Genomic DNA, 15,101 nt, shown 5'->3' on the forward strand with positions numbered 1-15,101 from the left:
ACAAGGGAATGATGTTTAGTGCAAGGTAAAGCCACCAAAGTCCGATCAAGGATAGGCTGAGGGTCACCAATGAGGTAGATTGTAGTCTACTTCATTAGTGACCCTCAGACTATCCTTGATTAGACTTTGCTGGCTTTACCTTGCACTAACCCTTATATCTATATAACTGGATACCTTATTGCTCTTTCTGGGGCTTTGCATAACAATGTTTCTCAGCGATTGCTCTAGAAACTGAATTTATTGCCTGTGAAGTGTCTGGTTGCAGCCAGACGTTTGAGCAGGTTTTTTTTTCTCTGCACATTTTTAGGAGATGTACACAGAGAATGTGAAAAGACCAATTTGGTGACCTGATTCTGCGTATTTTAAGTTTAAAAGCTACCGAGGCCGAAGTCAGGTTACAGAGAGATACATTCCAGAGCTGCATCAAAGCGGGAGGAACGAATCTGGCAAAAAAGGCCGAGCCTGTGGTGGGGGCTCTGAAACTTTGATTTCTGGCATGATTCGCTGGAACTAGATCCCACTTTACAATTCCACAAAACTTTTGGAACTTGATTTATTTTGATTTGAAGTCAAGCAAGTAGAGAATAAGTATTTTGCCACATGTGTGCGTGTGGGGGGGGGGGACTAGAATATGAATGGAGACAAGTTTTGTCCCACGTATAATGCTTGGAAGCTTCAATTACATTGTACTTTCTTCACATAATACTTCAGGGTGGCAGAGAATTATTGAATGGCCGAGATTGCAAGCCTTCAAGACCAACGAAGGCGGCATTCTTATTATAAACATTCTGGAAGTGCAGTACAGTGTGGAGAGAGGGAAATAGGTGGATGTTTGAGCCAGAAATATGATACGATACGATACGATATGATAGGACCTTATTTATCCCAGGAGGGAAATTGATCTGCCAACAGTCGTAAAACACAAGATACATGAAACATAAAATTAAAGTGACGAGTGGAAAAGATTGGGGATGTGTAAAGATTTGGGGGGGGGGGGGGAGGAGAGAGAGGGGCGAGGGGGGAGGGGAGTCGGTCTACCCAACGACAGAAGGGGGAGGAGTTGTACAGTTGGAAGAACTCTGATATTTTGGCAAGGGAAAAGGACGGGTGGAGTTCAGAACAAAAGAGCTGGTCAACGAATGGGTAAAAGGCAGAAGTGATTAAATAATAAAATGAATGATGGTGCAGTTTAAAAGGAGGTGTTAGTGGAACGGGAAAGGAACTAGAAATGCATGTAGCAAGCTGAAATTTGAAACTGATTGCTTGGATAGCTTACAACCCAACCATATGAACATTGAATTTTCCAATTTTAGGTTACCTGTAACAACAACATTTCTTCTTCTCGTGCCCCACCTAGATTTGCATCTATTTTCTCCCTCTCCCACCTCCAACATTCCTTCCTCTAGCTTCACAATCTCCAGCTCTTCAATCCTTTTGTCTCTAACTTTATTTATATTTTTTTCATCTCTGGCCTTTGTCCAGCCATCTATCTATCAAACCCTCTTGGCCTATGTTCGCCTATTGCCTATCTGCCATGCTTTGCCCTGCCTCTCTCTTCTAGCTTTCTCAACCCCCCCCCCCCCCCCCCCACCCCCTACATTTAGTCTGAAGAAGGGTCATGATCCGAAATGTCACCTATCCATGTTCTCCAGGGATGTTGTCTGACATGCTTGAATTACTCCACCACTTTGTGTCTTTTTTCATGAACCAGCGTCTGCAGTTCCTTGTTTCTAGTGTTGAATTCAATGTTGTGTCTGGAAGGCTACATGGTGCCAACCTGAGGGATGTGCTGCTGTTTGAGCCATGTTAAGCACGTTTAGAACAGTTTAGGGTGAGCACGAGAGAGGGAGAGAGTGGGAGAGAGTTTGAGTATAGTTTATTGTCGCGTGTACCAAGTGAGGTACAGTGAAAAGCTTCTAGTTTAGTTTAGTTTAGAAATACAGCGCGGAAACAGGCCCTTCGGCCCACCGGGTCTGCGCCAACCAGCGATCCCCACACATTAATACTATCTTACACCCACTAGGGACAATTTTTTTAACATTTACCAAGCCAATTAGCCTACAAATCTGTACGTCTTTGGAGTGTGGGAGGAAACCGAAGATCTCGGAGAAAACCCACGCAGGTCACGGGGAGAACGTACAATCTCCGTACATTCAGCACCCGTAGTCAGGATCGAATCCCGGGTCTCCGCCGATACATTCGCTGTAAGGCAGCAACTCTACCGCTGCGCCACCATGACCTTTTGTTATGTGCTGACCAGTCATGATTACAATCGAGATGATAAAGGGAATAACATGAATAATGTTTAGTGCCAGATAAAGCAAGAGGGAAGGAGAAAGAGAAAGAGAGAGAAAATTGTTCATCTAATCTGAATGGTGTCTTGAAGGCAGTTTGAGTGGATTATCGCTCCACTGTCTTTTGGGCTTCTGTTATTAGTTTGTAGTTGCTACCTTCCCACTACCAAGCGGCTACTGTGCCCGGAGATTGGGAGACTGGTGGGACGTAGACTATGGGGTAAGAACAGAGAATCCCACAAGGCTTCCAGGTTCAGTGGGCTCAGCAGGAAGAGTGCTCAGATGGAGTCCGTTTCTTCATTCACGTTTTCAAAGAGAATGCACTTTGTGGTTCCATATTTCTCTGAACTTTAGCTGGCCACGATCCACATCAGATGGTTGGAATCCAGGAGAGAGAGCACATCTGTGCCTTCAAAAAGTATCTGGGATCATTTTTGCCAATGGCCATGTGGAATGGGGTGGGAGGAGATTCATTCTCGAAGCAAAGTGTGCGTCTAGGCTAGACGTGCGAAAGAATGCACTCCAACTCCATTTGTGATAAAACCTCAGCCCTTCATAGATATTCAAAGCTTGTCGTGCATTTAGACTTTAACCTTTAGTGATACAGCATGGAAGCAGGCCCTTCGGCCAACCGAGTCCGCACTGACTAGTGATCACCCGCAAACACTAGCAACACCCTGCACACTCCTCTCCTCTCGAGAGGACATAGACATAGAAAATAGGTGCAGGAGTAGGCCATTCGGCCCTTCGAGCCTGCACTGCCATTCAATATGATCATGGCTGATCATCCAGCTCAGTAACCTGTACCTGCCTTCTCTCCATACCCCCTGATCCCTTTAGCCATAAGGGCCACATCTAACTCCCTCTTAAATATAGCCAATGAACTGGCCTCAACTACCTTCTGCGGCAGAGAATTCCACAGACTCACCACTCTCTGTGTGAAGAAATGTTTTCTCATCTTGGTCCTAAAAGACTTCCCCCTTATCCTTAAGCTGTGACCCCTGGTTCTGGACTTCCCCAACATCGGGAACAATCTCCCCGCATCTAGCCTCTCCAACCCCTTAAGAATTTTATATGTTTCAATAAGATCCCCCCTCAGTCTTCTAAATTCCAGCGAGTACAAGCCTAGTCTATCCAGTCTTTCTTCATATGAAAGTCCTGCCATCCCAGGGATCAATCTGGTGAACCTTCTCTGTACTCCCTCTAAGGCTAGAATGTCTTTCCTCAGATTAGGAGACCAAAACTGTACACAATACTCCAGGTGCGGTCTCACCAAGGCCCTGTACAACTGCAACAGAACCTACCTGCTCCTATACTCAAATCCTCTTGCTATGAATGCTAACATTTACAATTTTACCAAAGCCAATTAATCTACAAACCTGCCCATCTTTGGAGTGCGGGAGGAAACCAGAGCAACCGGAGAAATCCCACGTGGTGACGGGGAGAACGTGCAAACTCCGTACAGACAGCACCGGTCGTCAGGATCGATCCCGGGTCTCTGGCGCTGTAAGGCAGCAATTCCATCACTGCACCACCGTGCCGCCCCTGGATTTGTTTCCATCAGCACCAAACAACCCTAGTGAGATCTGTGGACTTCCCGGGTCACCCATTTCTTAATTTGTCGCTGCTGAAGGAAAATTAAGGGGATAACTCACCATTCACGCTTTCTCGCCCCTGTCATTTTCTTGCCTGTAATAAGCCAGCAGAGGATTTTTAGCTGGTGATGTAACAAATTACCCCGGTGCTGAGAAAGAGGATGTGGGCTTGTGCTGTCATTCATTCCCATTTCCTGCCCCTGGCTGGGTTGTGGGACGATAAATGCATCTTGCATTGAGTTCCTCAAAGGAAAAGGGAGTTAATCAGAGAGGAAATCAAGCAGTCCCCATTCACCCACATTTCTTTGAAGATCAATTTTTGACCAGAACCTCTCGCTCTCTTCATTACTACCTCCAGGTTTTTTTTGGTTTGTTTAAGGTTTCCAGCAACTGCCTTTGTATTTTTCTTTACCGTTCTAACCTTTGTGAGATCTATGAAACTGCACGATGGCGCAGCGGAAGAGTTGCTGCCTTACAGGCCATGGACCCGGGATTGATACTGACTGTTGGTGCTGTCTGTAGAGAGTTTGCTTGCTCTCCCCGTGACCGCGTGTGCTTTCCCTGGGTGCTCTGATTTCTTTCCACACTCCATAGTCGTACAGGTTTGTAGTTTAATTGGCTTTGGTAAAAATTGTAAAATATTGTAAAAATGCTGAATGCATTCAAGAGAGAGCTAGATACAGCTCTTAAGGATAGCGGAGTCAGGGGGGGTATGGGGAGAAGGCAGGAACGGGGTACTGATTGAGAATGATCAGCCATGATCACATTGAATGGCGGTGCTGGCTCGAAGGGCCGAATGGCCTACTCCTGCACCTATTGTCTATTGTCTATCCCTAGTGTGTAGGATAGTGCTAGTGTACGGGGGTCGCTGGTCGGCGCAGACTCGGTGGGCCGAAGGGCCTGTTTCAATGCTGTATCTCTAAGGTAAACTAAAGATTCAGAATCTAATGGGATACAGATTTAATAGGTACCTGAGGGGAAACTTTTTTGCAAAGGGTCGTTGGTATATGGAATGAGCTGCTTGAGGAGGCAGTTGACGCAGGTACGATAACAACATTTTAAAAACATTTGGACAGGACTCGCTGGAATTTAGAAGATTGAGGGGGGATCTTATCGAAACTTACAAAATTCTTAAGGGGTTGGACAGGCTAGATGCAGGAAGATTGTTCCCGATGTTGGGAAAGTCCAGAACAAGGGGTCACAGTTTAAGGATAAGGGGGAAGTCTTTTAGGACCGAGATGAGAACGTTTTTTTTCACACAGAGTGGTGAATCTGTGGAATTCTCTGCCACAGAAGGTAGTTGAGGCCAGTTAATTGGCTATATTTAAGAGGGAGTTAGATGTGGCCCTTGTGGCTAAAGGGATCAGGGGGTATGGAGAGAAGGCTGGTACGGGATACTGAGTTGGATGATCAGCCATGATCATATTGAATGGCGGTGCAGGCTCGAAGGGCCGAATGGCCTAGTCCTGCACCTATTTTCTATGTTTCTATATTTCTATGTACATGGATAGGATAGGTTTAGAGGGATGTGGGCCAACGGCAGACAGGTGGGACTAGTGCAGATGGGACATGTTGGTCGGCATGGGCAAGTTGGGCTGAAGGACCAGTTTCCAAGCTCTATGACTCTTTATCGTGTTATAGTGTTGGATACCACAAAGGTATTTCTCTTAATTGGAAAGTCTCATTGCTTCAGGATAGAGGATTAGCCATTTAGGACTAACATTAGGAAGAATTTCCTTACCGAGAGGGCTGCGATCATGGGACTTTTCCATCCCTGGCGGGTATGATGGCTTGATCGTTATCGATTTTTTGACACCAGGAAAAACAAGGATATCTGGATAATATACTTAATTATCCATAATCTTGTTGTAATGGAGAGCAGACCCAAAGGTTGAGATGGACACAGAGTGCTCAAGTAACTCAGCAGGTCCGGCAGCTTCTCTGGAGTAGACAATAGACAATAGACAATAGGTGCAGGAGGAGGCCATTCGGCCCTTCGAGCCAGCACCGCCATTCAATGTGATCATGGCTGATCATTCTCAATCAGTACCCCGTTCCTGCCTTCTCCCCATACCCCCTGACTCCACTATCCTTAAGAGCTCTATCTAGCTCTCGAATGCATTCAGAGAATTGGCCTCCACTGCCTTCTGAGGCAGAGAATTCCACAGATTCACAACTCTCTGACTGAAAAAGTTTTTCCTCATCTCAGTTCTAAATGGCCTACCCCTTATTCTTAAACTGTGGCACCTTGTTCTGGACCCCCCCAACATTGGGAACATGTTTCCTGCCTCTAACGTGTCCAACCCCTTAATAATCTTATACGTTTCGATAAGATCTCCTCTCATCCTTCTAAATTCCAGTGTATACAAGCCTAGTCGCTCCAGTCTTTCAATATATGATAGTCCCGCCATTCCGGGAATTAACCTAGTAAACCTACGCTGCACGCCCTCAATAGCAAGAATAAAGAGTAAATGGATAGGTGACGTTTCGGATTGGGACCCGTCTTCAGACTGGGTTGTTAGGTTGCTATTGAAGGCTGAGTCGCCTGCCTCTCCCATTTCCATTTTTGAATTGATCCTTGCCATCCTTTGCCTATAGACAATAGACAATAGGTGCAGGAGTAGGCCATTCGGCCCTTTGAGCCAGCACCACCATTCAATGTGATCATGGCTGATCATTCTCATAGTGCCATAGTGGCTTGGTCTTTCTCTTTTATCACAAAAAGGCTGTTGGTCTCTTAGTCGGATTTCTAGGAGGTTCGATGCCAGATGGATGTTTTGGGGAAGGCGAGGCCACTGCAGATTGATGCACGTCTAGACCTCTAACCAGATATGTTGGCAGCAGATACAAAATCCTTAGACCCCACCTATAGAAACTCAGTGAACAAGTAATGCATGTGCCTTATTGGGTCAAGTCAAGTCAAGTCAAGTCAAATTTATTTGTCACATACACATACTCGATGTGCAGTGAAATGAAAGTGCCAATGTCACTTTTAAAAAAAGAATGGGATTAATATGAAACTCAGTGGTATACTTGTACATATATAAAAGCAAGAACACTAGATGGTCATCTGTGAAAATATCAAAGTAAGAAGCTCAAGTAGATAGTCCATCTGGAATTTTGAATAGCCTATTTATTTTATCATGGTTACCCTTGTTGTTTATCACAGCAAGCTCCTACAACTACATGCCGTGATAATGACCTATCTGCTTTAGTGTTATCAATTGGGGAATAAGTATTAGAAAGATAGAAACAAGGTGCAGAAGTAGGCCATTCGTCCCTTCGATATGATCATGGCTGATCGTCCAAAATCAGTACCCCGTTCCTGCTTTCTCCCCTTATCCCTTGATTCCGTTGGCCCTAAGAGCTATAACTAGCTCTCTCTTGAAAACATCCAGTGAATTGGCCTCCGCTGCCTTCTGAGGCAGAGAATTCCACAGATTCACAACACTCTGGGTGAACAGGTTTTTTCTTATCTCAGTCCTAAATGGCCTACCCCTTATTCTTAAACTGTGACCTCTGATTCTGGCCTCCCCCAACATCGGGAACATTTTTCCTGTATCTCGCTTGTCCAATCCCTTAAGAATCTTATATGTTTCTATAAGATCCCCTCTCATCCTTCTAAATTCCATTGAATATAAGCCCAGTCGACCCATTCTTTCATCATATGTCAGTCCCGCCACCCCGGGAATTAACCTGGGGTACCTATTCCCTCAATAGCAAGTATTGGCCTGGGATACCTGAGATAGTCCCCGTGTTATGCTCGGGAAAGGTGTTAAGTGATTACTTGTGTGTATCTGGAGTACAACATCTCAAGTTCTCACTGAAGTATTGTCCCAGTTTTTATACCTTCACAATTCATACGTTGGTGTCATAGAGTCATACAGCGTGGAAACAGGCTCTTCTGCCGAACTTGCCCACGCCGACCAACATGCCTCATTTACACTCGTCCCACTAGCCCATACTTGGCTTATATCCCTCTAAACCTATCCTGTCCGTGTACCTGCCCAAATGTTGTCCTGAGATCAAAGGCAAGGAATCTACCCTCTGAACTGGCACCTCAACAAATCTTAAGAGAGAATGCGGTTTTAATGTTTGTCATCTCTCTAACCTATTGTCTTCTGGTTGTTGCTTGTTATGCATGAACCAAATAGAGACTGCATTTAGGGGACAAATTATTGACGAGACAATGATAAAAGTGTCAGATGATACATGATTAAGACTAAAGAACAGTTTCTACCATCAGGCCATCAGGCTTCTGAACTCATAAACACATTTCACATCATATATGTTAATTATTTTAATATTGTCTTTTTATCTTACTAATGTCTTTTTTTATCTTATTTATCCTTGGAATATTACTGCTGAGGTGACCCGTTGTCTTGTCAAATACATTTCATTGTACCGTTGACCCTGTGCCAACCTACATATGACAAATAATTTTTTTAAATTAAATTAAATTAAATTAAATGATTTTTAAATTATTTTATGTTGGGATTTTGCATACGTGGCCTTGCAAAGCTTGTAAAAGCACCAGATGTAGGCAAGGGACACTTTTAACTCTTGTTAACTTTTTAATATATTTTTGTTTCTCCTTCATTTCAAAAGGGGCCGGATGCTGGGGTTCCATTTTTTGACCTTATCCATCACCTTATTTGGTCATTTCTTCCACTTGACTCCTATTAGGCTCATTGAAAATTCTAAGCATCCCCCGTAGAACAGAAAGCCCCTCTCTCTCTTTTTGTGGCATTTTGATACTCCCAAGAACAGTCTTCCACTGATTTTCGCAACCAAACAACTGCTCTGTCTCGAGCATCCAACAAGAGGGAAGAGGAAAGATGTCTGGACTGGAGTAGTGCAGCTACATTGTCTTTGAACAAGGCCCCCATTAACATGGCCATTTGCAGCTGCTTCAGTAAAACTTCAATAAATCAGATGCAAGCTCATTGCCCCACAATGCCCATATGTTGAGAGAACAAAGCGTGGATTGTTCTATGATTGGAAATAATTAATATGGCAGAGGATTTTGTCCTTCAATTCTTTTCAGCACCGTGAATAGAAATAAAGAATTGAAGTTGGTTAAAATCCAACCCAAGACTGGAGCCCACCCCCACCCCCCTTATATTTACTTTTCACTTGATTTATTTTTGTCCATTAAAGGTCAAAAAGAAGGCACAATCTTCACAAGATCATTTACTTTCCAATAGAAATTTGTTTGCTGCAGCTTCATCGGACAGATGCAGAGATGGGCAGAAGTTGGCACGGGTGGCGCAGCGCCATTGACGCGTGTTTGATCCTGACTCCGGGTGCTGTCTGTCCGGAGCTTGTACATTCTCCTCGTGACCTTCTTGGATTTTCTTTGGGATCTCCGATTTCCTCCCATATTCCAAAGACGTACAGGTTTTTAGGTTAGTTGGCTTGGTATAATTGTAAATTGTCCCGTGAGTGTGTGTAGGATAGCATTAGTGTGCGGGGATTGCTAGTTGGCGTGGTCTCGGTGAGCCGAAGGGCTTGTTTCCATGCTGTATCTCTAAACTAAACTAAACTAAACTAAGCTAAACTAAACTAAACTAAACTAAACTAAGAACATGTTACTCCATGAGAGGTGCTAAGCAGTGCACAGAGGTTGGTATTAAATATTACCTGGATTTTTACATATGGAGAGAGCAATGAGGCTATCTGGCATTGATTTTGGGAAAGCCATTAGGTAGGGACCAGTTTTAGAAAAGAGTTCTTCATTTCCATTCAGAGAACTGAGGAGAACAATTTACCTAATTGTTTCAGAGCCATAGTGAGGCCCACCGGAAATTGGAGGAACAGCACCTCATATTTCGCTTGGGCAGCTTGCAGCCCAGTGTTATGAACATTGACTTCTCCAACTTTAGATAGTTCCTCTGTCCCTCTCTTCCCCTCCCCCTTCCCAGTTCTCCCTCTATCTTCCTGTCTTCACCTATATCCTTTCTTTGTCCCGCCCCCCTGATATCAGTCTGAAGAAGGGTCTCGACCCGAAACGTCGCCCATTCCTTCTCTCCTGAGATGCTGCCTGACCTGCTGAGTTACTCCAGCATTTTGTGAAATAAATACCTTCGATTTGTACCAGCATCTGCAGTTATTTTCTTATACTAATTGTTTCAGGTATGATTATTGATGCCAAGTTATTTTGGAGTGTCTTGATGGCGACTCCAGAATTTAGCATGCCTAATTAAACTAAATCAGCTAAACATTAGTTTACTATGTTGTATTGGAATCCATATACAGAAAGTGCTGAAGAGTTTTTTTAGACCAAATGGAGCAGACATGACCAGCCAGACTGTTGCAAATCCTCATTTTCTGATTGATAGATGTAATTATCTGGATAGTTCATTTTTGTGGTTATAAATATACCCAATTAGATGCTTGAGTTGAAGAACTTAAGGGACTTGTATGTGAATATAGTCGAATAAAATAACCATTGAATTGAACATGTTTGATATTCATGCTTTAAAGGCATCAAATGTCACCATTTAAGCACGTTGTGAGATTTCCAGAAATACTAGAGGGTTAAGCCACCAATATATTATGAATAGAGCATGGAAACAGACCGTTCAGCCCAACACATCCACACTGACCACCATGCTCCATCTAAGCTAGCCCCATTTGCAAAGGTTTGGCCCATATCCCTGATGGTAACGGAGCAAGGAACATATTATGTAACGGTCAAGATGAACTGATGTCTTGCATGCCGTCATTTTCAGAGTGTTGGCTAAGGAGGCTTGATAGGGTAAATGTTGGGGTGTTTTCACTGGTGGAAGAATCTTGTGTAAGGAGACACAATTGTAAGATAAAGGGCTAATCATTTAAAACTGAGGTGCGCAGAAAGTTGTTCTCAAAGAGGGTGATAAATCTCTGGAATTCTCTGTCCTGTTAGGATCATTGGAAATATTTAAAGGGGAGGTGGATAAAAATATTATAGATAGAGCAACTCAGGAGTATGGTGAAATGGCGCAGAAGACAACTTGAGGCCAGTGTCGATCAACCATGATCATATGAAATGGTGGGGCAGGCTTGAAGGGCCTGATATCCTGCGTCTGTTCCTGTGTCTCGTGTTCTTTTGTGTTACCGCGTGAGTGCCCTGGACAATATGTATCCCTCAGCCAACTTCACTATATATATATAAAACAATTAAAAGCAGCAAACACTTGGAAACATTCAGCAGGCCAGCCAACATCAGTGGAAAGTGACACGCTTAATATTTCAGGTCGAAGACATTCGGATCCGCTGCGTGTTTCCAACATTTTCTGTTCTTATTTTAGCTTTTTCCAGTTAAAAAAAAAAAAATTCATTCACCGTTTGAGGGATCATCTGGTCGTGATCAGAGTGCTGTTTGTGGGAGCTCTCTCTGTATACATTGGCTGCTGGTTTGCCCACATTTCTGCAGAGAAAACAACTGCGACCACATCATTCATTGGCAGCTACTTGCATTGGGGCAGTCTGAAAGGGGTATGAATGATGAAATCTTTTGTTTAATGTATCAAAATGACCTCCACCATTAAATGGTAATTGTGACTGCTCCAGGGAAATCCCTGTACCAATCATGAAATGTGAGATATAGATTTTTTTTTTAGATTTAGAGATACAGCGCAGAAACAGGCCCTTCGGCCCACCGGGTCCGCGCCGACCAGCGATCCCCGCACATCAACACTATCCTACACCCACTAGGGACAATTTTTACATTTGCCCAGCCAATTAACCTACAAACTTGTACGTCTTTGGAGTGTGGGAGGAAACCGAAGATCTCGGAGAAAACCCACGCAGGTCACGGGGAGAACGTACAAACTCCGTACAGTACAGCACCGGTAGTCAGGATCGAACCTGAGTCTCCGGCGCTGCATTCGCTGTAAGGCAGCAACTCTACCGCTGCGCCACCGTGCACACGAGGTTTATAAGAATTTAGATGATCTAAATTCCATTACTTTTAATTGTTCCCAGTGACTTTTATGTAGAGACCATCTTGCATTTTAAAGCTTGTAACTTATTAACACACAAGTAAAACTTTCCCCTGATTCCATTCTCCATCTAAAGCACCCTATTGAAACCTAATCTTCGATCACTCCTTTTCAGAACATTATTTAATTGGAGAATTGCACATTCTAGTCTGCCTTTTAAAAGATAAATATTTTGAAGCTACCCCAGTAGTTCTTTTATTTTTTTTAGTTTAGTTTAGTTTCGAGATACAGCGCGGAAACAGGCCCTTCGGCCCACCGAGTCTGCACCGACCAGCAATCCCTGCACATTAACACTATCCTTCACACCAGGGACAATTTTACACTTATACCAAGCCAATATACCTACAGACCAGTATATATTTGGGAGGCAACCAAAGATCTCGGAGACAACCCACGCAGGTCACGGGGAGAACGTACAATCTCCGTACAGACAGCACCCCGTAGTCAGGGTCGAATCCGGTCCTCTGGCGCTGTAAGGCAAACAACTCTACCACTGCGCCACCATGCCGCCCAAATTTTGAATATCTTAAATTTGCGCTGGTGGTTCTTCTTAAACTTGATGATCCAGAACATGCAGAGAGTTGTGGATGTAACCCAGTCGATCACACAGACAAGACTCTCCACCATTGACTCCACCCAACCTTCATGCTGCCTTGCGAAGGCAGCTAGCATAATCAAAGACCTTTCCCACCCTTGTTATTCCTCCTCCTCCCTAGTTCCGTCAGGCAGAAGATGAAGAATCTTGAAAGCACGCACCACCACACACAGGAACAGCCTCTTCCCCTCTGTTATCAGGCTTCTGAATTGTCCTTCCATTAGCTAGGGTACAGTTCTGATTCTCCAACCTACCTCTTTAGTTTAGTTTAGTTTAGTTTAGTTTAGTTTAGTATATTGTCATGTTTACCGAGGTTCAGTGAAAAGCTTTTTGTTGTGTGCTAAGCAGTCAGCAAAAAAAACGATTCATGATTATAATCAATCCGTCCACAGTGCACAGATACATGGCAAAGGGACTAACGTTTAGTGCAAGATAAAGATGAGTGAAGTCCAATTAAAGATAATCTGATGATCTTCAATGAGATAGATAGTAGCTCAGGACTGCTCTCTAGTTCTTGGTGGACAACATTGCGGACATTGGACTTTTTCCTCTGGAACTGTTACTCTACAATGTTGTGAATTATATTCTGCATGTTATCTTGGTATCACAAAATGCTGGAGTAACTCAGCAGGTCAGGCAGCATCTCAGGAGAGAAGGAATGGGTGACGTTTCGGGTCGAGACCCTTCTTCAGTCTGACCAGTCTGAAGAAGGGTCTCGACCCGAAACGTCACCCATTCCTTCTCTCCTGAGATGCTGCCTGACCTGCTGAGTTACTCCGGCATTTTGTGATACCTTCAATTTGTACCAGCATCTGCAGTTATTTTCCTACACTGCCTGTTATCTTTCTCTTCACTCTCCCTATTGTACTTGAGTTGGCTTGTTTGTATTCATCTGCAGTATTATCTAGTTTATGGCAAATACACAAAGCTTTTCACTGTACCTTGGTAAACCTAAACCTATGTTGATCAGTACCTATGTAGAGGTTTGCCTAGTTTGTTGCTCCTCTTTTCTTTCCTCAGCCTTTCCAATTGTTTCTCCAAATTGGTTGGCCACCTGCCAAGACTCCAGATTTGTTGGGCCACTGTTGAGACTCCCGAGTCTTTTTCAGTTTCATGTTTAAATATTGTCAGTAACACTCACAAAGTGTTTCCATTTTCTATGTTTGCCGCATTGTCCGCTAAACACTATCCATTGTTCGTGTTACTATTCATTTACTTTTTTAAAAATCCATAACAAAGTTCTCACCCCAAAGTGGAAAACTGAAATTGAATGATGGTTTTCATATTGAATCTGATTTGGAACTCTGTCTGAGGTCCTGGGACACAACATCAAAGAATGAAATAGTGTTTCCAGGAGACACACGCGACTCCAGATGCTGTAATCGTGAGCAAAGCCATATCTCTCTGTCTGAAGTCTTGTTGACCATTGTTGATAAGATTGCATCCTTACAGAAAGTCTCAATTCTGCTCCTGACCAGTTCCATTATTTATTAGTCGACACAAAATGCTGGAGTAACTCAGCGGGACAGCCAGCATCTCCGGAGAGAAGGAATGGGTGACCTTTTGGGTGGAGACCCTTCTTCAGAACTGATTGACTGTTTGAACATGAGAGAAGTAACTGGTTTTATAGATAAATTAGTTTTATTTATTTATGTTTAGAAAGAAAAAAATGTCAAAAAATGTAATTCTTTAAGCATGAAACTTTAACTGGTAATTTGGTTTTCACTTTCAGATCTGGGAGCGTTCAAAATCACTGGAGTGAAATTTTTTACTTTGTGAATCACCTTGCCCACAAGTTCATCAGGTAAATATCCTCTTGGATTTCTCCTAGGAAACATGTCCTACTTTTCCTTCTGCGTAGGAAGGAACTGCAGACGCTGGTTTACATTGAAGATAGACACTAAATACTGGAGGAACGGCAGTGTGAAGAAGGGTCTCCACCCAAATCATCACCTATTCCTTTTCTCCAGTGATGCTGCCTGACCCACTTTGTTACTCCAGCATTTTGCGTCTACTTTTCCTTCTGGTGCACAACAGTTATGCAAACTCTGAAATGCGCCTTTGACCACTAAGCTGGAATAGACGCCATGTTTATAAATTACATTTATAATTAATTGCCCATAGTAATCAATTACCAATTATTGCCCGTCGCTAACTGCCCTTGAGAAGGTGGTGGTGAGGCATCATCTTGAACATCTGCAGTCCTTCTGGTGCAGATGTTCCACAGTGCCATCTTAAGGAGCAATTACTCGAACTTGGACACATTGATGAAGAAATGGCAGTATATTTCCAAATTGGAATGATGTGTGACTTGATGTATAACTTCCTGGTATTTCAGTGGGAACAAATATCGAGGAAAAAAACATTAAAAAGGAGCAGAAGTTGGCCTCTGGGCCCTTTAAGCCTGCTCTGCCATTCATATCATTATGGTTGATCTTCCCACTCAATACCACATTGCCACATTCTGTACATATCCTTTATCATGTACAATTTATCTTTCACCTTCATAAAAATGGAGGAGAATCTGTAACTTGCCTTCTATAGTTCTGTGGTTAAGAATTCCATAGATTTACGTCCTTTGAGTCAAAAACGTCTCCTCATTTCAGTCTTAAATGTCCCTGATGTGCAGGAA

The 15,101-nt window shown here is 43.4% G+C and overlaps 1 protein-coding gene across 1 annotated transcript in view; it reads left to right on the forward strand.

Moving 5' to 3' along the window:
- Positions 1-15,101, forward strand: part of LOC144610460 (anthrax toxin receptor 1-like) — a 198,820-nt gene that overhangs the window by 21,619 nt on the left and 162,100 nt on the right. Inside the window, exon 2 of the mRNA XM_078429186.1 lies at positions 14,202-14,273. Within this exon, the coding sequence (XP_078285312.1) occupies positions 14,202-14,273 (72 nt within the window). The remainder of the gene's footprint in view (positions 1-14,201; positions 14,274-15,101) is intronic.

This window comes from Rhinoraja longicauda, chromosome 36, assembly GCF_053455715.1.
Source record: "Rhinoraja longicauda isolate Sanriku21f chromosome 36, sRhiLon1.1, whole genome shotgun sequence".
Classification (NCBI taxonomy): domain Eukaryota; kingdom Metazoa; phylum Chordata; class Chondrichthyes; order Rajiformes; family Arhynchobatidae; genus Rhinoraja; species Rhinoraja longicauda.